We start from the raw sequence: 20,802 nt of genomic DNA, 5'->3' as shown, positions 1-20,802 counted from the left end.
GACCGCTGCGTAAAAAGGAGGGTTTCTGCCCCGTTACTTCTCTTCTTACTTCTATAAGAATAAAACACGGTGGACAGAGATCTCTTTTTCTCCCCCTCTTCTCCCCGCTGCAGCCCAGCAGCTGATCTCAAAGCACGCGCCCCTCTCCTGCAGGGGGGCGTGGTCAGCTGCAGCACACAGAATCAGCCCCCTGCAAAAACAGGGCTGTAAAGAGCAAAGAGAGCGAAATGAGGCATGGCTAAAATGCAGGATCTGTTTGGTATTTTGAAAAAAAAAAAAACTATATTTATATAGGTATGGCCCTACAATATATTGTTCAAATATAGCATGATATGTCCCCTTTAATTCAAAGAAAGGTTCCAGTGTCCTCAAATTTCAGTTTTTACCCATGAGTCTCTCTTTATATAGGAGCTTCAGTATGTGTGTGTTTTTGTGTGTGTATTATTAACATCTCATCTCGTCTGTGCCCTGTGAGTGTCAGTGTGTGTGTGTTGTTACACTCCTGCAGGCATTTCATCACAGCTGAATGACAGTATGTTTCCATCTTCCAAGCTTTGTCCCAGGGTGCTCCACAAAGCCAGTCTATCTGCAGTGCACACACACGACTAATGATGATGCAGGGACTGTGTGTGTGTGTGTGTGTGTGTGTGTGTGTGTGTGTGTGTGTGTGTGTGTGTGTGTGTGTGTGTGTGTGTGTGTGTGTGTGTGTGTGTGTGTGTGTGTGTGTGTGTGTGTGTGTGTGTGTGTGTGTGTGTGTGTGTGTGTGTGTGTGTGTGTGTGTGTGTGTGTGTGTGTGTGTGTATCATCAGCAGCCATCCAGCAAATGTTCAGGCATTGTTCAAAGTGTGGTTCTATAGAATGCTTTAGCTTCTCTAATACCTACTTGTGGTTCATTAGCAGTATTTAGGGAGTCTGTCACAGGCAGCCCCCCCCCATCAGGCTCCCACATTAAAACCAGTTGGCCTCATTTGCATTAGTGGAAACTTGGCATTTTATGTTTGCATGTGTAGAATAGATCAGCACAGGCACACACGTCTAAAAAATACACAGAAATCGGTATGTACACAGCCGTAAAATAAAGACTTTTTTTTAGGCTTTCAACAATAATCAATGATGGAAAAACATCTAAAGACCATAACAAGATTTACTGCCGCACACATATTTTAGCCCGTCGGCTGTAGCTGCCAGCCCGGGGCGCTGTGAGGGGTGGGGCTCACACACAGCCCATGACACAGCCAGGTCAGGACACTCCGTGTGCAGCAGCCAAATTAATAATATAGAGACGAGCAGGAGACAACGTGTGACTTACTCGAAGGGAATTTGAAGTGAAATGGAATTGATTGCAAAACCTAATACCACATCTCCGGTGTGGGAATATTTTGGATTTAATCCAAATCAACGAGGCGAACCTACGGACTTGAATGAACCGGGCGGTGTGTCACATTTGTTTTAAAAAGCTAGCAACAAAAGCTAGCAATACGACCAACCTTAAACTGCATCTGAAACACAACCACCCCATTCCGTTTTCCCAGCTGGTAGCAAACACGGCAGCTGGAGATGGAGAGCCCCCACTTTCCCGACAGTTTACAATCAAAGATGCATTTGCCCGACAATGCAAACATGTTGATGTTCCTTGCTCGAAATCTTTGAAATACAGATTTGGATATGGCCTGTTGAGGCATCTGGGTCTTTGTATGGACAGTGGACTATATATATATATATATGAGAGAGCTCTGTTTTCCAGCCTGAGTCTATTTAATTGATTGTTTTGGTTGTGTGATCTTAATTAATTTGTTATAATTAAATGTATTTGTTTTATTTATTGTTTGAATATTAATTCACATTTAATTTGCAATGTTGAATGTTCAATAAAAAGGGATGTACTTGAATTATTATTATATATTATCATTATGTCAGTGGTCTAAAATGGTCTTACAACGGTGCCGACAATATTATAGAATATCGCAATAATTTCCGGGAAAATGTATCGTCCAACAAAATAAATTATCGTGACAGGCCTAATTAAGCTTATTGTCAGGTTCATATTAGTATTGTGTTGGCCTCTTTTAAAGTATTCTGTCACCCTAAAAGTGAAAACATACTCCGTTCCAATAAAACAAGGATGCTATTTATGCCTACGTCAAACAAGACATTTATTCTACAGTTAATTGTAATGTAGGTGCCAGTGCAGCACCTTTTTGGCATACATGCAAATCAACGATTAAATAACTATATGTGCGGCTAAACTAAAATACCCAATATGGCAACTTCTTATATGCAAAACAGAGAATACATAATTTTTTTCTCAGATATGTGATTACCCTCCAGGAAAAATGTAGGCTGCTCAACTTCTTAAACGCCTGAGTGAGTAACTACCATTTGTGTCAAAGTAAAGCTGCCGTTAGCAATGATAAAATGCATAAATGCACTGTGAAGAACTGGGCTAACACCATTTTCTCAACTTTTAAAGTCACAGCTGTGTGTCCACGGACATCGACAAACTTGTTCAAATGATGTAAAGTGAAAAACGGGTGCATTAAAGCTCTACTTCCTAAAAGCTGTGTGTATAATTTACAAAGGCGCCCTTAGCAGACATGTGTTGCCCTGCATAAGTTAGTGATAAAGAGCATAATACAAGAAGGCACACATTTTTGAGAAAGCTTAAAGAAGCTTCTAGAGAAAAGGCGTCGAGGGATCTGAAGACACTTTTACAAAGGCGTCTGAATAAAACTGTTTAATGTTCGTTCAACTAGTATTTCTAAAAGGCATATTGCTCTGTTTTCTCCTCATACCTTCCATAATCCCCAATATTCACCTTTCTGAATGTACTAATGGCTCTGGTTGGTGGGACCCTGCATGTTGCATTGTGTAACTGGCACCCCCTTCTTTAGGAATTCACATTGCCATTTGGAGACAAGCCTCTGCGTCTATTGCAATAAATTGTAATAAAATGTTAAAACGTACTTAAGATAGAATGTCTTTTTGTCCTCATCCTTCCTTCCTCAGGGGTCCCTGCTCGCTAAGCACATTATCTTTTTACTTCTACAGGGACGACAACATATGTCTACAAAATGTCAGTCATTTTAGCACTTTTGATAATGCTTTAAAAAAACAGCTCTGAGTGGCTTCTTTTACAGCTTTTACTCTGGCGCGTTTCCACTGCAGGCCTCGCTCGGCCTCACTCGGTTTGGTTAGGCCTTATTAGGCCCGGCTCACTTTAATGCTGCACCTCCATTACAGTTTAGGAACTGGGGTAGTTACTATAGTAACGCAGTGTAGGCGGAGCCCTGACGTCATCTTCAATGAGAGCCCCAGAAAAACAACACAGCCGTTAGCTCTTAGCACTCAGAGTTCACAGCTCTTCATATCTGTTCAGAAACTAGACAAAAGTTAAACAAGTACAAACCACATACTGCCTGTGTCATGGCGAATACAGTCGCTGGTTTATTTATGTCTGTATAGGCCGTTGTTGTGAGTGTGGACGGTCGGAGCATATATAACGTTAGCTTAGCCAAGCTCCATTTAGAAAACACGCATTTAAAAAGGGTTTTTCGCCTGCCGTCTGTCTGCAGACTTGTCAAAGCATTAATTCATGGTTTTTACTAACCGGTATCAGTATGTTGTTACTTCGGCATCATTTTGAAACGTGTATTACAATTAAATCACGGTCAAATATGTTCATCTTGTTGTAGTTGTAGCCCCCTTGCCAGCGATTCTCTCTCTAGTTTAGCATACTCAGCCCGACCCAGCCTGGTTGTTCCTGGCCCTAGAACCACGATTTTATGGGGCCAGAAAAACTGTGAATTAGGACCCGCTAGCCGGTACTAGGCCAAGTGGAAACGCAACCAAAAACGGGCCCGCACGGCTCGGCACGCTTAAAGCGAGCTACCCGCTGCAGTGGAAACGCGCCATAGACTCCTCCAGCAGATATGGAGCAACAATGGCATCCATTTGGGAGTTGCTTCTGTCGAGATACTCAATATTATGTTTGTACAATAATAGCACTGTAGTGTATTTTTTGTAAAAATTAGCATTCAGAACTTTTTTATTATGCTAAAATACATAAATAATGAGTCATTTACTGTTAGAGTGCCTACCACTGAAAATACTGGTGTTATACGCCACGTTAATAGTTACCTTTTCAGTTCCTATTCCCTCTAATTCAAAGAACCAAAACAGCATAGTTTGAAAAAAAAAAAAAACAATGGCCAAGGTGCTAAAGATACACATGCAGACAGCGTAATGTAGCCTTTTTAATTACAATAGTTAACTACAGCCCTAAAGAACATCCATTTCTATTCTTGCACATGATATAAACATTCAAGCACTTTGTTCTAAATGTCTTAGCAACAGTGAACATTAACAATGTATCCGCTGATGGGGCTAATGAATGGAGGTCTGTCTGACATGCTGTTTCAATACAAGAGAGCTATAGAAATGATATACGTTTTTGCCGTTCTTGTAATAGCAACACCAAGCGTTGGTGTAGCGAGTACGATGCGTTTCAGGGCTCCCAATACGATACAAACTAGTGATAAACACAGGTGCGCAGGTCATTTTAAAAATACTCAGTAACTTATAACTCCCGCCCACATTAACCAATAGTATCTAATGGTGCGTTCACACCGGACGTGATGCAATGTTTGGGGGTGGCGTGATTACAAAGTCAATGCAGAGACGCGAACAGACGCGAATTCACTCCGATGGTGCGCATGAAGCAGTTGATACGAATGCCGCGGTGAGATTGAGGCGATTGGAGGGGCAACCGCTCGAGTTCACTTTGTTCAACTCGAGCGTCAACGTCTAGAATAAATACACACACGAATATAACAGTAGCCAGCAAGGGAATGACAGAGAGAGACAAACAGAGGTGAAAAACAAGACGGCAGGCGGAAAACCTTTTAAAATGCGTGTTTTCTGAATGGAGATCGGATCGATCAGGTGCGCAGGTCATTTTAAATACTCAGTAACGTATAACTCCTGCCCAAATTAACCAATAGTATCTAAGTGACAACCCAACCATATTTCTTACCCCTTCATATCCATTAATAAAACCAACATACTCTAAAAAAGGCATTGCTTTCACATAGCGGTGACCAAACCTGTTCGTACAGAGATAATTGCTGAATTCCAAGAAAAATCCTTTTAGCAGAAAAGTTGTTGCAAGCCCCTTTCTGACAGAAATAAGTACAGCTTCACAGAGGAAAAAAGTGACTGCACCAAGGTATTCATCTCTTAGTTTATAGGATAAAAGACTATCTGGTGAGACCGCTCCTTGACAGTGTGGGGGCATTTTCTTATTTCCCAATTGTTTGAAGATCTTGTTTTTCACCTCTGTTGTTTGTCCCTCTCTGTCATTCCCTTGATGGCTGCTGTTATATTCGTGTGTGTCTTCATTCTAGCTCTGGTTCTCCATCACTTTTCTCAATTTAGTTTGCACTAACTCGCCTCTAAGACCTGCTACTGTGTTTTCATCTTTCCTCACAGTGGATCCATACTTAGACACTGGCATGCAGATTACATTATGGATCTTCTGGCCGATCAATGGCCGATCAATGGCCGCTCGGCATTAAAGGAAGACTGGCCCTGCTCCTTGGCCCGTCATGGCCCATTCCGGCCTTAATTAGATGACTTTTATTGTCGGCTAATGGGAGAGGCGCTATACTGTGGAAGAAAGAGGGGGAGGGCGAAAGAAAAGTGATGCCTTACAGGTGGAGAACGATACACTCCCAAAATCAATTTCTCCTTTGACACGAGGGATGACTGCTGGATTGCTTAACATTCCAGGTGGATACACAACAACTTGAGTGGGATTTCCTTTCCTTAGCATCGCAAGAATTTATCAATAATCTACTAATTGGAACTCTTTGATTTGGATTAAAAGACAGGTGTTAATGAAAGTTGGAAATAGGACAAACGGGTGGAGTGTTGGGAAGTAGCCGGGCCATCATTGCATCATCAAAAGGTACATGGAGTTAATGGCAGCTGAACAAGCACTGCAGTGCCAAACCAAGGCTGTTTTATGACTTGAAAAAGGGAGCCAAAGAAGCAGTGAGAATGACACTAACAAAGTAACAGATATGAATAGTGCAACAAAAGGATAACAAGTAAACAAACATATGACGAGGCATGTGGTGGGCAGCAGAGTGTGGGAGTGATTCAATCTATCCCGATCTGCTTATATACAGACTCTCGAGCATAAAAGCGTTATCAAGCAATGAAAGAATCTCCAAAATACAACTAAAATTAGACATAAAAGAGGGAAAGAAAAGGAAAATGGAAAATGTATTCTGTCAAGAGACAACATGGAAAAGTGAATGGGCTGAAAAGACTTGTTTAGAGTGTAAATGAAGCAGCTGCAAACAGGTCAAAGTCTTTATCAGTTTCCCAATCGATGAACTGGCTCTCATCTCCGGATGCTGGCTGTCACTCAAATTCACGCAGCTTTACACTCGTGAAAAGTGTGCATTAGTGTGAATAGCAAGTACATTTCTAAAAGGCATTTTGGCTCTGACTGCTTTGTCACTCAATTGAGCTCCGCAGGACATAAACCCATAGAGGCGTTTTGCCGCAAGCTGATCTAAGCCACTTTACTGCGCTGCTCGTTAGTTTTACAGCTTTAAGGGGCGACTGATGAGGTCGCTGTACCATAATATGAACTATCAAGGCTCACTTCCAACAACAGCTAACAAAGTTGAGTCCATTAAACACTGCGGACCGGTCTTTAAGCAGGACATAAATGTATATGCACTTCAAGTCCCAAATGGAAATGAAATGCAGAAAACAAAACGGAGCCAAAACGAGAGTGAACATTGGACTTGAATAAGGGTTGAGCGAATTAAGGAATATATCGAACATTTCTTGAGTACTTGGGGCCATTTTTATTTGGCAAATGTATTATTATGCCACTAAAAAGCAAGTTAGAGAAGCCGCATCCCTACAAACAATCTTTGAAAGGTACACACAAAAGTTACAGTACCTAAAAACACCTCCAAGTGTTTTTTTCGTATTCAAGCATCATATCTACATTGCCATGTAATATTATTCATTTAATTATTCGTAGCGATAATAATTCTGACTTGCTAATTAACTTCCTGCCATCACAATACACTCACAAGCTCACTAAATAAGGAGGTAGCGAAAGACAGAATGCAAAAAAGAAAGACGGCAGGAGGAGAAGACAGAGAGCAAGACAGCGTGTTCGAGTATCTCTCACACTTCCTACCCCTCCACAAAAGAAGGCGAATCAGGCGAAACTAATGAAAGAGCCGAACCTGTCTGTGCGTCAGAAAAACAAGAACCCCTAACGACGACAAGACGGCGCATCAACCCGTCATGTAAGATGCCAGCCGGGCACGTTTGAAGGTTTGTTGGCTGGGTGTGTGTTATTCAAGGCTCATCATCTCATGGAGATGCAGGGGAACAAAGCGCGGGATGATGCCTTGAAGATCTGACAAGGGCCTGACTCACCCACAGAGCAAGGCAGAGAAACAAATGCAGAGAGAGGTAGGGAGAGAGAAAGATAGTGGAAGACGGGTGTAATAATAAAGGAAATGAGAAGGAAAAGTGAAGAACAAGAGAGGTTAACGAAGGACAAACAAACCTCCCGAATCTTAATGGAGGTCGTAATATTCATTTGGAGGTGTTGATTCAACTTCATTGTCATTCTGGAGGTACTGCATTGTATTGCGTTATACTTAAAGAACCAAAGAAGAAGTACTACAAAAAGTTGGGCTTTAAAACAAACACTCATTAGCTCTAAGCTGCATGCTAAAATCAGTGGGAAGAGACTCAGGAGTCAGACTCTTGCGTGCTTCCCTCTACTTTACTTGTGGATCCTAATTGTGTCTCCCAGTGACCACACTCTGTCTGCAGTGAGCAAGGTGGTCCGCAGAGCATTGCGGTATCCACTTAGCAGCTCTATTCTGAATGGCTTCAAGGAGAGCTCGATGGGCCGAAACATAACTAAATAAATCAGGGTGTATATGTATAGAAAATCCCGGTCAAGGAGGAAGCGTGCCGAAACGCACACATCCAGTGGAGCTGGAGTGGCTCCAACCACTTAAAAACATGTCACAACAGCGTGGGGTCAATTCCCATCGCGTACCGCTTGTAAACTTTCCCTCAGATTATCCGCAGGGCGTGTCACCGGAGCGTGTCGCAAAATTGCTTCTTAAAATGCACTGATTGTTTTCTCTTTTCTGAAAAACTCCCAGTTGGTGATCAAAATGGCATCAGTACACGTTCTTTAGGTGATACAAAACCAACTGTACAATGAGGGAGAAAAAGGGACCTAAAACATTAAATGGATTCGTTCATAAACATCTTGAACATGCATTCACAGAATTCACCATTTTGTATTGTCTGTTTGTAAAAAAATGTATTTCAAGGTGCCATATTAGAACAGCAACTCCATTGGAGTTCTTACAAGTAAATTCAAGACCTATATTTTTTTATTCGGCTTTTAATTTGAGGTAATTTTTGTTGTACATTGTACTTTATTTTTATATTCTTTAACTCTTTCCGTTTGTTTATAACTTGTTTATATTGGTTGTGAACCCGTTGTGAGGGAGATCTTCCCATATCACAAGAATAATTGCTGAGAACATATTGATGATGTATTACCCCAGTGACCTGTATGTTATATGTTTTTTTCCCTTTGTAATGTCTTAACAAATAAAATAAAAAGTATTAAAAAAAAAAAAAACATATTTATAATTATGTTCCTCCATCTTTATTTTGTAAAGCACTTTGGGCTGAATCTTGCATGAAAGATGCTATATGAACAAAACTTATTTTATCATATTCAAATCCAGCCATAAGCCTTAATTAAATGTATCCTAATTAGTTTCTTTTAGTGCATATTTTTTAGTGCATATCTAATAAAGGAAGAATGTTTTTATTGTTTATACCATGGTTACAGTTGTAATACCCCAACATCGTATTAAAATCTTCCATAAAAAGAGGATTTTCCATCAGTTTGTGCGTGCTTTGCATTTGGAAGATTATGTGTATCCTGTCAAAATAATTAAGTGTGAGATTTTAAGTGTTGCACAACATAAATGCACACAGCAGGAGGGCTCTGGAGAGGAGAGCAAACACACACAGCAAACACCAACATCCAACCCAAGATGCTTCGAGAAGTCACAAGCACATTGAAACTGACACTCAAATGTCTAAATGAAAGTAGAGCAGATAGATGGAAGAGAAGTGATTTAGATTGAGATTTTACAGACTGTCCCGGGGGTCCCAGGGTTGATTCCCTGTGACCTGAGTTGATGAACCGTGAGTCTTGCCGGCTACGAAAGGACCGCCCTGCACTGAGGAGAGCAGCCAAAGGGAGGAGGACTGATCCTCACGTCGATGGCATATCAAACCAAAGATTAGGGAGTTTTGAAGTGAAAAGGAAAGGGGTGAGAGATGGCACTTACCGATGTACTCAAACACGTAGACGACGAAGAACGGTGTGACCAGGTCGTTGATGCCTTGCACGTAGCCGCTGGCTGGATGGCGGATGGCCCAGATGAAAAGTATCCGCTCAAAAATCTTAACACACAGAGAGATTGTGTCAATACAGCTTGTAGAAAAAAAACATTTTAGAAACTAAAAGGTAATCAATTCTAAATGAAATGCCACAGAGAAGGAAGTGGGGAGGTAAGCTTCAAGCTAATCAGGAAAGGTTTACCGTAATCTACATATCAACCCTCCGTCTGTTTGTCAGGATTTATATTGCTGAACTCATTTATTGGTTAATAGTATTTCTTACAAATCTAAAACCATGTTCCCTGACGCCATCAATTGCTTTTCAAACATTGGATGAATAGAATATTTAACATTGTGAGGCGGGTGTGAGAAGACAGTCGTAGAAATCAGAATCATTTCAATCATGCCAAGCTTGTGAAGTGGAAAGCAGCTGAACTAGCTTTGGTTTCGGGAGTGAAACAATACCGATGTTGATATCGATTTTTAGCCTTCATTTGGTTTACTGTGATTTTTGTATAACCATTATTATTGCATATTAGTTCCTCTCTTACATATAATACAAGGGGTATATGTATCTATTTCAAACAATACACTTAAACAGGTTGCCATCATGTTAGTGTTCAATTACGAGGTAGCCCCGCCCGTAAGCATATTCTGCCTTATTATCTATTTTTACTCAAAATGGGAGCATGATTATATAAAATGAACATTATGCTGTATTGATCAAGTTTTAAAACGAGCAATTGAGACCGTAAACTCATTTGGAAACGTTTACTGAGGTAATAAATCAAGTGAGAAGTTGGGTAATTTTCTCAGACTTCTATACGGTCCGTTTCCCCTGCTGGCCATTAGAGAGAATGCAGGTTTAATGCACTTAAGCATAACGTCTCAGTCCTGGAGGTCTGCCCTTAGATACACTGTTTATTTGCCTCTCACTTTCAGCACAAATCAACACCTTAATTCTTACTTCATAAAAAGCTCACTTTGAACTTTATTTTCTGCTTTGGTGTTGGTCTCCTCCCTCCTCTCTCCTTTTTGCACTCAGTATCTGTCTCTTTGCTTTTCCCTTCTGACTAAGTCTCCGCCTCACTCTCTGTCTCTGCCTGATTTCAATATTTTTGTGCAAGGCAAACACTTCCATCTTCGTTATGTGCGGCTACTTAGTGCTGTCAGCCCCATTGAATTACAAGAGGCATGATGTTCGGCTTGCTTTTCTGGTGCTCAAATGGATTCCCCACCCCCCCCCCCAAATACACACTCACTCTCACACACCTTGCTGTACCACACCCATCAAGCACGTTCTTATCCTTTGGGAATATGTCGTGTTTCTGTCACTTTCTAAATCACCTCATAGCTCATTGTTTTAGGAGTTTAAGGAGCGAGAGAAAACATAGCCATGTGTTTTTCTTCTCATTTCTATTTGGAGTAATTCGATCAATGTTAAGATAGCAGGAGAGATTGGTAAAGTGCAACTCTCTCTAGCTTTTCCAGACACCTTCTCCTTAAATCTCCCTCGCCTGCCTCCACAGCTCACCCCTTCCGTTTTCCTTATCAAAGTCCCATCTGTCAAGCAGGCAGAGGTACGGCTGATGCAGGGGGAGTGGGTAATGGGACTTTCTTTTTCTGCAACCTCAAACGCTGATGTGCATATTTCACATTGGCACCGACACACTTTGAGAGAACCCCTGCATACACACACCATACCCACTGATGTGAAAGATGACAAACAAAGAACCAACCAAACTGGAAGAAAAGATGCCAGTTTACACAGAGTTCCCTCGCTCCTCAACAGACTTGGGACTTATGTTAATCTCACATGAATTTGATATTCTTGTCATAACGCAGAGCATCTCGAGGACAGGAAGTCAGCGTTCCTGTGACCCCTGTGTCATAACGCTATGGCTCCATTAAATTAGTGCCAGACCCCAAGGACCCTGATAAGGGAACTCTCTAGAGGTGGAGAGGAAATTGACAAAACTAAAATGGTGTCAAGTAAAAAGGACTTTTCACTGACATCCAGTTGAAAATAAAACTTAGAGACGGCTTAATGATGATCCTATTGTCAAAAGATCCGGTCTAAATCGCTCAAAGATCACCAATAAAACAGACTCAAATCTAAATGTGCTTCCCTTTTAAGTTGTCATTGACGAAAGCATCGGTGATGAAAAAAATGATATTACTTAATATGAGAGACACGGATAAATCCGGCTCTAATCACAATTTGGCGAAATGAATGTTTTCTTTCACGGTTGGGAAACTTGTAATTGTAAAGGACTGCATTGTTCTGCAGAACAAGAAAGACTCAACACTTAGATACCACTTAGGAAATCACTACACTATCCCTCTGTCCCCGAAATGGAACAGACTGTTGACTGCTTCCATCTCGACTAAATCTCTCCAAACCCCACGGGGGGTGGGTTGTGCTGGGGAGGAGGGAGCGCAGACAAACAAGTGAAATGAAATGAAGCGGAGGTGATTTTCAGGTGGCACCGCAGCGAGCATAACCATATAAAAGAACAGGGGGAGTTTGTTGCATACCAAATTATACGAGGCACACGCTGCTGGAATATATCACTTTTATTTAGTTGAGTCGGTGTGTGGGGGTGAGACGGAGAAAGAAGTTCAGGATGAGTGGAAAAGGAGGTCAATGCAGAGGACATGTACAGTTGTAAAAACATACTATACAGCCCCCTTGTCTGATCTTTTCCCCCGCTTAGGTTGTATCCCGTTGAAGAAAGGCTGCCTGAGGCCCCGTGCGCGAGTTTGTACATAATAAATGCCCCCTCATTGCACCTGATGTATGACACTGCTATTAAACACTAACAATAATTTAAAAGTTCCCTTATATAAGAAAAAGGGGGGAATTAAGTTACTATACAAAGGCTAGTGTGTGTGTTTTCTCCCACACACTCCCCCACCCGCCTGAAACGCCTTATTGGACTCCTTTCTTTACTTCCGTGACACAATGACATCACTATGTCACACTCTCGATTCTATTGGGTTGCGCTCCCACACATTGTATGTGAGCGGGACATCTCTAAGTTGACCAATCGCAACAAAGCCGACCAATCAGAGCAGACTGGGCTCTGGTTTCAGACGGAGGGTGAAAAGAGGTGCTGCAGCACAGGCAGTATGAGAAAAATAAAAACATTAAAACATGTAAACATGTCACAGGAGAGACACGAAATATGAACCTGAAAAGGAGCATAATATTAGCCGAGCCAACTTCTCACATAATAAAGTTACTTGCTCCACATTTACATATTTAGTATTTACGTAACTCTTTTCCAAAGCAGCCTCATTGATTTAAAAGTTATGGATGCTGCGCATTGCCGTTTGTTTCCTAATGTGCCCTAACCTCCGCTGGTAGTTATTGTTTTATGCGGGTTTAAGATAATGAGTTCTTATATGCACTAAAATACCCAAGAAATGCTTTGTTCAGCACTAACAAAGCAGACGTAGGAGCTAACCGTGCAGGGTGTGTGTGTGTGTGTGTGTGTGTGTGTGTGTGTGTGTGTGTGTGTGTGTCTGATCACATGCTTGATTGTGAGGATTATATCATTCTCCTATAGTTATCTTTGCTTCCGTGTGTGTCGGAACATGCTTTGTGCTGAAGCGAGGGTTTTCCCACATCAAACTCCCAGGCAGACACTTTCTTTGATGTTTAATGTTCACACCTTTTTCAACTTCTTTTCGCTAATTATCCACAAAACATCATTGCTAATGATGATGCTCCCGCTCACATCTGCCCAAAAGCAGGCTAGGAAAACCCTGCTAGGTCAGGTGGTGTGTGCAGGGTAAGGGTGTAAGGGTGTGAGGGGGGGGGGGGGGGTTGTCTCACCTCTTGGACAGAAGCTTGTTGAAAGAGAGGAATAAGGGGATTAGTTCTCGGTATGTCAATGTGAATCTGCAGAGAGAGAAAGAGAGAACAAACAAACTGAAGCAACGGGCAAGTCAGCACAGATATGGGCATCACAGACAGTGACAGAGAGAGAACAGTTAGGGGATTGTATCCTTGATTGAAGGCAGGCTGGGGGGGGGGGCGTTCGGTGGTCTGAAATGGATGGTGGTTGTGTGTGTGCACATGTTGGGATGCCTCTATGTGGTGGAGAGTATGTTTTCTTTAGCGTTGGACCACGTTTACACCATTTCAGAGTGCCCCCCCCCTTGCAGAAACACAATGTGACAAGCACAGACTGGTCAGACGGATGCGGGACAGCGGCCGGGGGCTGAGCTGCTCCAGGCTGCTCGGTCCGCCTTACCTCTGTCACCTTTGGCTGCAGCACCAAAGACTCAGGACTCATCCTAGGAATGTCTATTTGGATCTGACGGCAACATGGGAGAGAAAGGGGTTGAGACACTCACACACATTAATACTCGTGGAAACCAATGTAGAAGTCCCCTGTTGTTTAATATGTCATCGTTCCTTGGCATCTGTAAGATATCCTGAGGTGAGTGGCTCAAGCTTTCATTGTTTTGGATTGTTGAAATAACAACAAACTTTTTTTTTTTAATAAAGCATATGTGTCCACTACCAAGTTGATGAGTGTTAACAACTTGAAAAATATCCCTTTACATTACATTTAGAAGAGATACAACATATGTGGTTCTTTCGGGATTAATTGCGAGTTAACTATGGAAACTCAGAGTCTTACTGTGAACATGTTTGTACGTTATTTACCCTTTGTGGGGGATTCACCATAGTCTCTAATGTTTATGCTAATCATCCAACTGGAAATCAAACCGTGTGCAGCTTCCAGCAGCATTCTGCCAATTGCTTTGATTCCCTGGCCTATATTGTTCAAACTACCCCAAATATAACAGTAGCTACTGCCAGCTTTCAAAACCACACAGGCTAACAGTAGAAAAGCATGAAATGGCACAATGATAAAGTAACTGAGTAAAAGACAGTTAAGATGAGCAAATGTGGAGCTAACATACGACAGGTGGCGAGTAAGTAAGTGTGAGTGTGTTTAGGGAATATGTCTGCCCCCTAGCGGTGAAACATGCTTGATAAAGTTGAATTAAATCAGTTGTTTCAAACACACAGACGTAGCCTAAAAAAAAATAAGAAAGCTAGGTTTGCTGAGATTCTCTTGGGATGAAACAGCGGTACTTCAAGCAGCTGGGACTTCTACAACGGCTACATCCATATGTATGTGTAAAACCATACACACGAGCCGTTTGGGCAAGCTACCAACAACGTAAACAAATGTACAAAAGGAACAGATGGACAGACACGAGAGGAGACACTAATTACAGACACATTGACACTGGATATTGGATCGTCTGTCCTGTGAGCAAAGACACACAAACACAATACATATAGCTTCATGTAATGCATACAAGTATATCTACAGTCACAAAAAACTACAGTCATGTGCTATTTTTGATATGTTTTAACTTGCAATCACCGCTCAGTCACCAGCAGTGCTGTTTTTAGTTGGAAGAGGCAGACGTTGGCAGAAATGAGACATCAAGACGGAATATGAGGCTGCGGCCCCACGAGGACGAAAACGGCTAAACGCATAGGATTAACGCAAACGCAATCGCAAACGGCTTCCGTCCACATGCAATAATTATCCGGATAGTGTCTGCCCACACGAGACCGCTCCGTTTAGCTCCAACCGCTGGAGAAGATGCAGTACATATGCAGGAGCCTGTAGGTGGCGCTGTAACTTCCTCCACAAAAGCAGCGAAGAAGAAGGTTGTCATGGTTGCCCTTCTGTTTATTCTCCGCGGTGGGGGCCGAGGGAACCGGGCAGAGTTTTTCGCCAGTCAGCGTGTATTAAAGTTGAAATCTTCCGGACAAAATTATAAAAGTGCCGGTCAAAGGTCTTCTTTGTTATTTATTGAGCTTTAAAACAAATGAATAACGACTCTATATAATATAATGATAAAATACACGGAGCCTCTCTTTTTCCTCCCTCTCTTCGGACAGCGCCAGTGTCTGTCTCATGCAGCAGCTGATCCGTAATGAGTGACCCGGCCCGACTGTAAAAATAAACATATTTATAACTAGCTTAGGGAGTTTGAGAGGTAATTAAAATAGCTAAGGGTGATGATCTGACTTGAAGTGTGTGTTTTGCTGCAGAGGGAGGAGCTGCAGGTGAGCAGAGCTGCGTGTCTCCGTCCTGTCAGATTAGACTTCACTCGCGAGAGAAAGATAAATAATCTGAATTCAGGGTGCAGTTTACTTTGACGTGGGGGTGAGCAGCAGAGGTGGGGAGAGGGCGGGGCTATTGCCTCATCATTATTGCTGTAGATGTTGCACAAACAACTGTAGCATGGTCAATTGCGTCCGGAGCACGATAGCAACTCTGCGATCCGCCATTGTTGTTGTTGTTGGTGGCGAAACACTTCAGCACTGGCGCGGGGTAAGCGGAGGTGAGCAGAAGAGGTGGGGAGAGGCGGGGCTATTGCGCAATCACTATCAGTGATCTGAAAATGTCCGTATAGGGCGCACACACGGAGCTGTTTGACCCCCCAGAGAGTGGCGTATGCATTTCTATCCACCTTGGGACCCGTTGTCGTTTCCTCAGTCGTTTAGTGCCATATTCGGTCGTCCTCGTGTGGCCGAACGGTCTATATGACACTAAACAGTAACGCAAACGACCAAATTCGTCCTCGTGGGGCCGCAGCCTGAGAAATGTGTGTGTTTGCTATCAACAGCCCACTTTGAAGTTTCTTATCGGCCTGGAATGAATGGGAAATAGTGGAGTGTTCAAATGAAAGAGAATGTCGGGGGAGGAGAGGGAAAGAGTTTTCAGAGCCAAAAGAAAAGGGTTCATTGAGAAGCAGTTCGCTCTGAAGCTCGCGGCTGGTTGTCCCTACCCTGTGAACAGAGCTCGACCACACACATGTCAACACAAACAGACACACAACAGTCCAATGAGCACACGAGGGAGAAAGAGGAATTGCTTCCAGTAATCCTGTCTGCAGGGCTGAAATCCTGCCAAAACACACTCTCTCTCACACACACACACACACACAAACGGGCAACCATGTTCTGCTGACGGAATACATCATGGACAGGAAGTTGTTATTGTAATTTAAAATGGAACCTCTTGTAGTTTGCTTTCATTGCGTCCATCGAGTTGTAGGATTCAGACAGGTATTCAAAAGTCACATGTAAAAAGAACGATTAAACAGGATCAGTTTGACGTGTGTGCGTGTGCGTGTGCGTGTGCGTGTGCGCGTGTGTGTGTGTGCGTGTGCGCGTGTGTGTGTGTGTGTGTGTGTGTGTGTGTGTGTGTGTGTGTGTGTGTGTACCTGTCTGTACGTGTCCTGATGGTGTTCGTCGTTGCGAGAGTCGTAGTATTGCTGGATGAAGCCGAAATATTCTTGTCTCTTTCTCTGTAGGACGCTCTCTCTTCTTTCGGCGTTGGCTGGTAGGTAACCCTAAACAAGAGAAGAGACAAAGAAATGTAAATAAAAAAAATTAGCAAATGGTAAATATAGCTGTTCACTATAATTAATACTCATGGGCTCGGGGCTGATGGTAAATGATTAGAGACAAGATGGAGATGCTATTTTAACACCTTTTGTAAAGATATGATGTATTAATTGGTGAGCTGCAGGAGTGCTGGGAGGTGGATTTTGTTAACTTTGGAAAGAGCCGTTCACAGCATGTAGGCTAACATAATCGTCTCCCGTTAGATTTAAATGATATAACCGAGAGTGGTATTGATTTTCCCGTCTGACCGTCAGGAAGAAAACAAGCACATTTCCCAAAATGTAGTATTTCACATTTACAATATCCTTAAATCTAATTTATTTGAAACTGCAAGGGTCTACCTACATGTAAGGATACACTGAAATTGTCTGAGAGACCATTTGTTTTTTTAATATACACTATACATAAAATGCCGTGGCTAAACTTTGCATGAAACTATGAACATTTCCAAAGAAATGAAATTCCCACTTTTGAACATTTTGGTTCTGAATGAAAATAGTGCAAAGATAATAGATAAAAAGATTCTGTAGGGTAAAATACTTATTCTTAACGCTCAATCGAGGATTTATCTAAACGTAAGGTAAAGAAAAATACAATGCAAAGCCAAAAAAGAAATTGCTCTAACAAAGAGTGGGATTATATGGAATAATAAAAACATAGTCAGTCATTTGAAATGTTGAAGGGATCCTAACTCTTAACTTGACATTTCATAATACTGTTGTGTCCTTCATGTGTATCTTTTGCCTGTATTAAATAACAAATAATACTACTACTACTACTACTACTACAGGCGCATACAAACTTTAACAAATAACTCATAATACTAGTCTCCAAACTGATATACCCGTCTGTTTGTGACAGGCATGCTCACGGTCACGCTTGTGGCTTCCACATGGGACTCATTCCCTCCGCTCCACAGATATTCAGTAACACCGCCTGCTCACTGTCTCACAGTGCAGTTGATGTTGTGCGACTCTCCTAATTATTTGTCCTTCACTATTTACTACATAATGAGCCTTTTATTTCTAAACTCGGGCTTATGCAATGAGGAGAAAGTCACGCGAACTGAACAACACATTTCAAGTGTATTAAAAGCGAGAGCCTGGGGCCAGGGGCTTCTGAATATTCACACACTTGAAGGCAGAACTCAAAAATGACTGCTGCTGGCTTTTAAAAAAAACACTCAACGCGAGATTAAAAGATGGAATTAGTAGTCCTTAAACCTAAAAAGGTTTAACACATTTTCTATGTTGCCTTTTGTGCATTAACACAAGTACCATTATGGTGATTAAATACAAACAGGGTTACAATGCAATCATGTTCTACAATAGCCTTACAAACAAATGCTATTTAATGTTGTATTGTGGGATATATTCAATAAGTATTCATACAGGTCTGTGATTTACAGATATGAAGCTGCAACATCTATTTTGTTATTCAATTTCTTCTTTTAGTTTTTCTTTTTTAGGATTCTCTGGTTCCAGCTTCTTAAATAGAAATATTTGTTTCCGTGTTTTTAGAATAATAAAGTTTTAAAAAGTTGGTTGAACCAAACAAGATGTTTAAAGATGTTACTCTAGGCTCTGGGAAATTGTGTTGGGCTTCTTTTATTGTTTTCTGAGATTTTATAAACCAACGTTACACGGGGGGAAAAGCATTAAACTGCCAGTTGACCTACCAGACAAATATTATTCTCAAAAAACAATGTAGACTAATTGTATTACCTATTGTTGGCTATAAGTAGTCGTATTTTAGTCAGCTATATTACCTTAGTACTTTTTTTGTCAACTATTTTTAAGATGTTCAATCGATTGACTTCATCCATGCTCATATCTTACAAAAAGTTCCTAAGAAAAAAGTTTTTTAAAAAAAAGAAAAAGTTATCTATCTGCACACGATCAGGGTTGTAAAAACAACAGTTCTGAATAGTCCAATAGAAGTGTGTGTTGGTTGACGAAGTGAGTCTTTGTTGTGACTGCTGTTCGAAGCAGGCTTCCTGTTATTGGTAGAAACACACCAGGTATACATTTTGCTCAACTGTCAAGAGGAAAAACATAAAAGTGTTTACTTGTTTACCTAAAAGAAGCCCCTTGAGAAACTTAGAAAGAGTCTAGGCGCTCTTTTTTTGTACCTTTGCTTACACACAAATACACCTGGCGAGACACGTAACAAGAAATATGGCTAATTTGAGTGTGTTATGACGTAAAACTCCCACGTTACACTTCATGTTCCCTGCTGACTGGGACTTTTTCCCCGTCGCTCTTTGCCAAAAAGTCCCTGCGTCACATGTTGAAAGGGTTCCATATGCAAACACACGAGTAAACACACACACAAACAACAAGCTACAAAACAGTGGGCTCCGATGCCATGTGCACTCTGCCAAATGAGGGAGAGGAGAGCATGTGTGTTGAAGGTTAATGGACAGCTTAGTGGAGGTCAATCACACTGCAGCTGCATTACTGCTCCATGGGACAACACACCACACACACACCCGGGGATTTGAAGACTATAAACAGGACACAAGCTGTGTTATACACTCAACTGTGATTTTATTTTATTTCTACTATTTATCACTAATGATATCGGAAAGTATTTCAATGTGCAGCATGTTATGGTTTCTCAGATAACCAAAGCCATGCAAAATATATCATTTTAACACAATTCTGCATATTTAAAAGTGGTTAAAAGGATGTTATCCGCACACGCAATGTGCCTTTCTTTGAGAATGAGCGAGTATATCTCACAGTAAAGTGCATAAAGTGCCTCAGCTCCAAGTGAACTTACGTTTGAACCCGAGTGGCTAATTTCCATTTTATATGTGGCTAGAAAGGGTGAGTGCAGTTTTTTTTTTTTTTACAGAGATGGAAGACGAAGCATAAATGCATGACGGCTGCGCATGACCTGTCGGGGGTGCAGAATGTGGCGGCCCAGAGCGTCCTCCTGCCGCCGCTAATCAGCGTACAAAAAACCTCATCTCTTCATTCTTCCTTGCATCAATCTACTCCTCGCTCTTTCCGTCCCTCTAAAAGCTCTCTGTGAAAAATAACGGGGGGGGGGGGGGGGGGGGGGGGGGAATTTGTCTCTTCGCAATCTAAGGCTGCGGCCACACGAGGACAAAAACGGTCGTTTGCGTTACTGTTTAGTGTCATATAGACCGTTCGGCCGCACGAGGACGACACTAAACGACTGAGGAAACGATAACGGGTCCCAAGGTGGATAGAACGGCATACGCAGCGCTCTGGGGGGGTCCAACGGCTCCGTGTGTACGCCCTATATCAATCATTTTCTGATAATGGATGAGGCAATAGCCCCGCCTCTCCCCACTCTGCTGCTCAACCCCCGCGTCAAAGTAAACTGCACCCTGAATTCATATTATTTATCTTTCTCTCGATATGGACCTAAACGCGAGTGAAGTCTAATCTGACAGGACGGAGACACGCAGCTCTGCCTCCCCTGCAGCTCCTCCCGCTGCAGCAAAACACCACACTTCAAGTCAGATCATCACCCTTAGCTATTTTAATTACCTCTCAAACTCCCTAAGCTAGTTATAAATATGTTTATTTTTACAGTCGGCCGGGTCACTGATTACTGGATGAGCTGCTGCATGAGACAGACACTGGCGCTGTCCGAAGAGAGGGAGGAAAAAGAGAGGCTCTGTGTATTTTATTATTATAATATATAGAGTCGTTATTCATTTGTTTTAAAGCTCAATAAATAACAAAGAAGACCTTTGACCGGCACTTTTATAATTTTGTCCGGAAGATTTAAACTTTAATACACGTTGACTGGCGAAAAACTCTGCCCGGTTCCCTTGGCCCCCACCGCGGAGAATAAACAGAAGGGCAACCATGACAACCATGCTT

General features: G+C 42.0%; 1 protein-coding gene across 3 annotated transcripts in view; it reads right to left on the bottom strand.

The window, feature by feature from the left end:
- The window catches only part of tbc1d22a (TBC1 domain family, member 22a), a 123,097-nt gene that overhangs the window by 71,635 nt on the left and 30,660 nt on the right, over positions 1-20,802 (bottom strand). The window contains exons 7-10 of one of the 3 annotated variants that reach the window (XM_034112607.2): positions 16,756-16,884; positions 13,746-13,808; positions 13,325-13,390; positions 9,432-9,546 (exon numbers count right to left, since the gene is read on the bottom strand). In XM_034112607.2, the coding sequence (XP_033968498.1) occupies positions 9,432-9,546; positions 13,325-13,390; positions 13,746-13,808; positions 16,756-16,884 (373 nt within the window). The remainder of the gene's footprint in view (positions 1-9,431; positions 9,547-13,324; positions 13,391-13,745; positions 13,809-16,755; positions 16,885-20,802) is intronic. The other 2 variants (XM_034074668.2, XM_034112608.2) reach the window with 2 other exon arrangements.

This window comes from Pseudochaenichthys georgianus, chromosome 23, assembly GCF_902827115.2.
Source record: "Pseudochaenichthys georgianus chromosome 23, fPseGeo1.2, whole genome shotgun sequence".
Lineage (NCBI taxonomy): Eukaryota > Metazoa > Chordata > Actinopteri > Perciformes > Channichthyidae > Pseudochaenichthys > Pseudochaenichthys georgianus.
The sequence above is the reverse complement of the archived record's forward strand: the minus strand, read 5'-3'. Positions and strand labels throughout refer to the sequence as shown.